The sequence below is a fragment of the Camelus dromedarius genome, chromosome 11, assembly GCF_036321535.1.
Source record: "Camelus dromedarius isolate mCamDro1 chromosome 11, mCamDro1.pat, whole genome shotgun sequence".
In the NCBI taxonomy this organism is placed as follows: Eukaryota; Metazoa; Chordata; class Mammalia; order Artiodactyla; family Camelidae; genus Camelus; species Camelus dromedarius.
Genome location: NC_087446.1, coordinates 58,396,901 through 58,404,142, shown reverse-complemented (window position 1 = coordinate 58,404,142; position 7,242 = coordinate 58,396,901). Strand labels below are relative to the sequence as shown.

Sequence of the window (7,242 nt, the reverse complement as noted above, 5' to 3'; positions counted from 1 at the left end):
TGGCCCCCCTCAAGGTAGAGGTATAAAAGCCCTCCGTTGCTCTCCAACAATCTATGCTCCTCATCACCTTCAATATCTTGATTCCCCTGGAAGGATACACACAACACTGGTGCCAGTGTTTTTTCCTGGAGAGAAAAACTGGGAAACAGGGAATAAGGAATGAAAAGGAAATTTACCTCTCACTATATACCTTTAAATTTTTTGAATTTTTACCATTTTGAAAATAAAAGTTCACAGTATTCCTGGAAACTTACCTCTTCCAGGAAGTCTTCCCTGGTTAACATGTTCTTTCCCTTTTGTTAGGTTTCCTTAACATTTCCATACTTAGCTTAGACTGTCACAATCTTTTTTATTTTATTTTACTTTTTAAAAAATAGAGATAAAGTTGATGTAAAATATTAGTTACAACTGTACAACATAGTGACTCAATTTTTACAGGCTATACTCCATTTACAGTTATTATAAAATATTGGCTATATTCCCTGTATTGTAGTCACAATCATGTTTAAATTACACACCTTTATCATTCATTTCACCTTACATCTTTGACATACAGGAGTCTAATGTTTCAGAATGAATTTTAAACTCCTTGTTAGCCAGTCTTCCAACACAGGACTGTACGTTGTTTTTGGCTTGGTTTTCTATGAAAAAAAGGATGTTGAGCTCTCTGAAGGCAAGTATATACATTAAGTTTTCTTTGTAGCTCAGGTAGAGCTGCATATGGGAACAGACACTTAATGCTTGATGATGATGATGATGATGATGAAGACGATGAGGCTGAAGATGTAGAAATGAAGGTAGCTGGGGATCCACTGGATATGGGTGTTGGGACAAGTTGACTTGGCTATTGGCTATGATGGACCTTCCAGGAAGGGCTAAGCTAGGATATGGCCCAGAGGATAGGGAGGAGGGGACTACATGGCCTCCATTGCCCAAAATAGCTCTTGGTAACCTGAGGAATTGGAGTCAGGGGTTGAGCTGGGGTCACGTGCCTAGTTCTGGCTCCTGAGTGGAGGTGAACAAGGGAATCTGCCAGACGGGTTCTCTAGGCAGCTAAAAGGAGGAGGAAGGGCTAGAAGAGTTATTTTTAATATTATTCAGAGCACAGAAAGAGGATTTCCCAGTAGGGAAAAAAGGACTGTGATGTAGGTAACACAGATACTTCCAGAGCTCAGGGAGATGCATAGTGTTGGGGGGAGGAGGAGGCCGGAAGTGGTGGCAAAGCTCTCTTATGCAAACAGTCCTTCTGGATTCGACTACTGAATTCATATTTGAATAACTTTAGACAGATGCCTCCCTGTCTTCAAGCCTCAGTTTTCAGTCTTGTAACAAATGTTGATTGAGGATTCATCATTGTATTCAGCCTGGTTTGGAGGTAGAAACTTTGAAGTAATGGTGTCTATTTCTGTGGAGTTCATAACAGTAGAATATACATATACATGTGAAACCACTAGAGAATATAGGATTCATGCTACTTCATGCAGCATTATGTGTTCACAGTAATGTTGAGAGATGGGTTCAGTCAAGAAGGTCTTTCTGGAGGAGGTGTGTTTTGAGTCAATACTTGAAGGAAGTTATCGATGTAGAATGACAGGAAAATAGCAGGAAGTTGGTTGTTTCAGGAACATGGAATGAACTAGGAGAAGTTTAAATGGCAATAATTACCTAATCTAATTAGTGGGGGGACAACAAGCAAATTGGCTTGGCAGGCCTATTGTACCTTGGGGACTCTGCAGCAGTTAACTCGGTTAAGGCATAGTGTTAAAAGAGGTCACAATTTAGTCATGTATCTCAGTTAATTTCTGTCTTTATCTGACCAAATCCTTTCTGCTCATTCTAAGCAGCTGTCTCACATGTGTAAGCCCTTAGTCAGAGGGAGTGGGGCTGGACAAGAGAGTGGGCTTGGAAAGGGTAAGTCTGTTCCTTAAAGTCACATGCCTTTCTGAGAGTGGCTCCTCGAAGGAGATACTGTATCTTAATGGTGGGGGTGGGAGTGCTGAGGGAGAAAGAAGAAATGTTAAAAGAAAAAAAGAGGTGAGACCATTCCCCAATTTGGGACTTCATGTATGTATAATATAAAGTAAGGATTAAAATGCTTTTCTTACAAAATGTTAAATATAAGCCAGAGTTTTATGGGAGGGCTCCTGTTCCTCGAAATCCAGATAAAATGGGCTCGCATTTTATATCAACTCAAATCCCGTGGAATTCCCAAAATTAATGCCAATCTCAAGGAGACGGGGGGCGGGGGTTGGAGGATTTATATCTGTTTCCAGGCCCCTATTTCTGGGCAAGATGTCTCTCTTCCATACCAGTTAGACCCAAAAGGCAATACAGACTCTAATTATTTTAGCTCCTCACCCTCACCTCCACAACACTACTCAGATGAAACTTTCCTGAATGTGGAGAGCATGACTAAAGACTTAGAAAGAAAACAAAGGAGAGGCTTGCACTATAGTACCATAAACATCTTTAAATGCAACAGCAGGCACCACCTTTCTCAAAATGTCCTTCCTCTACTCTGCCGTAGGAGAATTTCAAGGGCTCTTGTACCCACCAGATCCAGTCTCTCTCTCTAATATCTGATTTCTCTCTTCTCTCTCCCCACTTTTTTTCCTTCTCCCCACTTCTGTTGAGAGCTTTTTTCCCCCTCCTTGTATCATGATTGAAAGCAGTGTAGTGACATTTCCTTGCCTGGGTTCTTGTTCATGAGGTCTCACCTCCATAAAGTGCACACTTTTCCAGACAAAGATGGTTCTCTTCCCCAAAAGTGAAAGATGATTCTCTACCCTAAAAGTAAGTCTGGTTCTTCCTACCCCGAATTCTTTCTATAAATAGTAACAGAAAAAACTATGCAAAGTCTTAGCCCAGAGGTTGGTACGTTAATTTCCCTTCTCAAGGGTGTACCAGGTGTATTAGGCACCACGGAGGCTACAATGATGAATGGAACTTCTAGCTATAAACAAGGCAGAATCTGGTAACGGTTCAAAGACAGACGTTCAGAAGACCAACGAGTGTCTGCTGTTGACACGCCCATGAAATCGCCTCAGTGCTTATGTATCAGGTTCCTGACCACAGACTCGCTAAGTAGTTTGCCTGGCGACCTCGCTCCACTGGGCCATATCTGCAAGCTTCTCAAACACCCACTGCAGCGCCCTTTCTCGCCAGAGGTGTGAAACTACATCTCCCGACAGGCCGCGTGGTCCCCTTCCTTCCCCCATCTCCTGGTCCCGATCCATGGCAACGGCGTGACGTGGGGGTACTGGGAGCTGCTGGAGCCGCGGTCCCGGCTTCAGTTCTGACTACCCGGCCGCCCGGGCGGGAGCAGGGCGAGAGAAGCCACCGCCCCGCGCCGCCCCTGTGCTCGGGGCCCTGAACCCGCCCGGCGGCCGCTTCCCTGCGCTCTTCCTCTAGAGTGAGGAGGGCGCAGCGGGTAACAGAGCGGAGGGAGTAAGGGAGGGTCGCGCGCATGGCCTCGGCGGGTGCGCGACGGCTCCCGGCCGGGACGCGCGCGGCGACGCGAGGCTGTTGCGGCCTCTCGCAGCACCCGGCCCCGCCCCCGGGCCCTCTGCGACCGCCGGGACCAATGAGGTGAGAGGGAGGTGCGGATGTCCGCACCCGAGCAAAGGGGGTCGCCCAGGACCCCGAAGTTCCGCGGTGGAGGATTGAAACTCTGGCTGCAGGCGCGGCGGGGGGCGGCAGCGGTCGTATCCTGGGGTCTAATGCAGAGCTTTGGGGAAAGCTTTTGCAAGTTATTACCGAGGCAAATTCCCACTTGCCCCTCGCGGGCGCAGCTTGAAGAGGCCCCTGGGACTGTGATGCTGCCTGAGAGTCTTCGCTTTCAGCAGTAGGGTAGCCCCCAAAGGCAGCTGGCGCTTCGCACTCACCCCACTTTTCCCCATCTCCTCCCCCGGCACCGTCCTCAGCTGCTCTCGACCTTTCGCACTCGTGACTGCCTGGCCAGGGAGCCTGGCCGACTGCAGCAGGTGCTACAGGAAAAGCTTGTCTGGACGACCTTCCTCTGGGATGCGCCCCTCTTCCCCTTCCCCTGGGAATGGTTGAGGGACACAAAGAAAGAATCGTGACGTTGTCTCTCTCCTTTCCTTTTGGCCTTAGAGTTCTGATCTCCTGCAGCCTCTTCTTGCCCCGAGCTGCCCAGGTCTTGGCGCCTGAGGCTGGCTTACCTCCCAGCCGTTCCTTCATGGGCTTTGCTGCCCCCTTCACCAACAAGCGAAAGGCTTACTCGGAGCGTAGGATCATGGGGTGAGCATCCTCTCCTCTTCACCATCCCTCCACATTCCCTTTCCCTCCAAACAAAATGCCATGTCCGGGCTAGAAAGTAAAGGTAGCGATACTGGGCAAGATTCATCCTTGGTCATCCCTCTCCCCAGCTACATTACTGACCCTTTATCCTCCTCTACCAGCCTTCCAACCTTAATTCCCCCCTTCTTGGTTGCTGTGCATGTGCATTAAGTGAAACATGACTAGGGTTGGACAATAACGTAAGACAACAGGATATTATTTCTCTGCAGAACTATGTATTCTGAGCAGGATGAGAACTAAATTATTGAGCACTTGCTATTGCCGGCAGTTAGGATGCTTAGGTGTTTTACCATAGATTTCCTCATGATTACCTCAACAAACCTATGACTCAGGTACTATTATTACCTATGACTTACAGAGGAGATAATGGAGACAGGTAATTTATCCAAGGCCACATTGTCAGAAATTTGTAAAGCTGCGATCTGACTCCTTGCGTGATCACTAGTAAAACTGACAACCTGTTTTCCCTAGATGGTCCCTCTTAAGATCAAAACAGATAGTAAATGCAAAAGCATTCTGTAAACCTCAAAACTTACGGTAACATGAACATCATGGAAATCTGCACATTTGCTTTTGGGAAGTCATTCATCCTGGCTTATTTGGGTTCTCCAGCTCCTGAAGGTGCATGGTTAGTGGGCAAAAGTATGAGGTGAGGGTGCCTGGGCAAGGAGGAACCTGGCCCAGATGGCAGTTCCTTGGCCTCTCCCTGTGATTCCTCCCCCTAGGTACTCAATGCAGGAGATGTACGAGGTGGTAGCCAATGTCCAGGAGTATCGTGAATTTGTGCCCTGGTGTAAGAAGTCTTTGGTGGTCTCCAGCCGCAAAGGTCACCTGAAGGCCCAGTTGGAGGTTGGCTTTCCACCTGTCGTGGAACGTTATACTTCTGCTGTTTCCATGGTCAAACCTCACATGGTCAAGGTGAGGCCAATCTGGGAGGGACTGATCAGGAAGTTTTTTCTGAGTTCTCTGGCAGTTTTGTATTTAAGGGCTATTTTGCCTTTCCTTGTAATGGTTTTTGTCTCCATGTGTCAAATATTTCCCTAATAAAATATTAGAAGGAAAGGAAAATGGCTTTCTATTCCTTCTTAATGTCTCCTATACTTGACACAGGCTTTATTCCATTGTAATATTGTTTAACTAATTGTCCTATTGTAGGCTGTTTGCACTGATGGCAAGCTCTTCAACCACTTAGAGACCATTTGGCGGTTTAGCCCTGGTATTCCTGCCTATCCCCGAACTTGCACTGTGGACTTTTCGGTGAGTCAAGAGGCTGTGTAGCACAGGGTTACCACTGGGTTGTAGGGGATGAACTGAATGAAGTATTGTGACGGTTATTCTTTAAAGCATAGCTAGCACTTAGCATTTTCCAAGTCAGTGATGCTTTCCACAGGTCTGAGCTTGTATTAAACCTGTACTTTGTACTCAGTTCTGGGGCTTTTGAGAGGATTAAGGAAATGGAGGGGGAGGGAGGAAAAGGCACTGAATAGTATCCTTGCATTTGTCCAGGGACTATCCAACATAGTCTTGAAGAGTTTCTGACCATCTCTTACCCATCCCCAGATTTCCTTTGAATTTCGTTCTCTGCTGCACTCCAAGCTGGCCGCCATGTTTTTTGATGAGGTTGTCAAAAAGAATGTCGCTGCTTTCGAGCGCCGGGCAGCAACCAAGTTTGGTCCAGAAACAATCATCCCCCGTGAAATGATGTTCCATGAGGTGCACCAGACTTGAGGCAAAGGATTGTTCCCTAGCCTCTCCTCTCCTCTCCCTTCCCACCCAGTTCTCTTATTTATTTCATTTGGCTCCTGCTCTAATCTGAGAGAAGAATCTGTGTTCGTAATACTATTCTCCCTCTCAATTCCCCAGACACTGGGCTCTAAGCTGGCTGGAAATGCTGGGAGAAAGAAAAGGCAGGGAGGTATGGAAAGGAGAAATGCCTTGGAAATGGTCAGGCTCATCCTGAGAGCCCTGAATGCTTGATGCCTGCAACCTTCTCACACTGAATTATAATCAGGACTACAGAGTTATCTCAGCTCTTGTCAAAGTGCCTTAGTGTGTGACCAGGGAAAGACAGCAACTTTTTAAGGACTGAATTCATTGAGCTCTTTCCTCTGACAGAGAGCTGTTGGGTGGTCAATAACTCTGCCTGCCTGAAAGCCTCAGATGCCCGAAATCTGGCCCCAGCTTGAAATCCATATGACCTCACTTTAAGAGTATTTCCATGCTGCCTGGATAGTGGAGAGCGAAGGGCTTTCTTACCACCAGTGCCACAGGGGCAAGGAGCAAAAAACACTGAACAGTTGTACTCTTGGGTTGTATCTTATTCTTCCACTTGGCCTGAGTTTTTATAAAATTTCAATAAATAAGTTATGACAGTGTGAATTTGGCTTTTTATATTGTTTTTCGGAGGGGAATGATGTAGGTATAGCAAAGAAGAAAAGTCATGGCTTCCTTCCCTAGGGGAGTGAAGGTGCAAGAAGGCCTCTTGGACATAATGTCCCTGCTAACTATAGTAGCACATTCTACAAGCCAGGACCTAGTACCCACTCCCTTGCCTATTTATAGACTTTTTCAGAAGGTCAGTTGTTGCAGGATTCTCAGGACAGAGCAATCTGGTCTCAGACCTCCTATATAACTGATGCCCACAGGACTACCTCTTATTTTGGGGGGTCTCCTTAACAGAGGCTGCAAAGAATAGGCACTCAGTGAAGTACCCGAGCGCTCTAGAGGTGCAGATCCTGAGCCAGCAGTCCCATCCTGTTTGCCCTTGGTATCGTTTGTACCTTTCACCCAGTGGGCTGGACTAGCTTCCTTGGATCAGTCACATAAGCAGTTGTGAGGTCTCAGCTCTAGTCCTTGAGGCTTCTACCTTACAACAAATTTAGGAAGGATGGGGGCTAAAGGTCAAAGACTTCTAACCTTGAA

At 46.8% G+C, this 7,242-nt stretch overlaps 1 protein-coding gene across 1 annotated transcript; it reads left to right on the top strand.

Annotated features, from left to right (window-relative positions):
- Window positions 1–3,240: 3,240 nt before the first annotated feature.
- On the top strand, window positions 3,241–6,699 carry COQ10A (coenzyme Q10A). Its single transcript, XM_010976860.3, has 5 exons — window positions 3,241–3,588; window positions 4,114–4,260; window positions 5,046–5,238; window positions 5,476–5,577; window positions 5,881–6,699. Exons 1-5 carry the CDS (start codon window positions 3,467–3,469, stop codon window positions 6,046–6,048), a joined length of 732 nt encoding a protein of 243 aa, XP_010975162.1. The 5' UTR covers window positions 3,241–3,466; the 3' UTR covers window positions 6,049–6,699.
- The last annotated feature ends 543 nt before the right edge of the window (window positions 6,700–7,242 follow it).

Bases quoted from the DNA above. Each gene is read 5' to 3' on its own strand.
- COQ10A (XM_010976860.3), top strand. From the start codon at position 3,467: ATGGCCTCGGCGGGTGCGCGACGGCTCCCGGCCGGGACGCGCGCGGCG. The intron at 3,589-4,113 runs GTGAGAGGGAGG...TTTTGGCCTTAG, and splicing joins CGACCGCCGGGACCAATGAG to AGTTCTGATCTCCTGCAGCC. The intron at 5,578-5,880 runs GTGAGTCAAGAG...ACCCATCCCCAG, and splicing joins CTTGCACTGTGGACTTTTCG to ATTTCCTTTGAATTTCGTTC.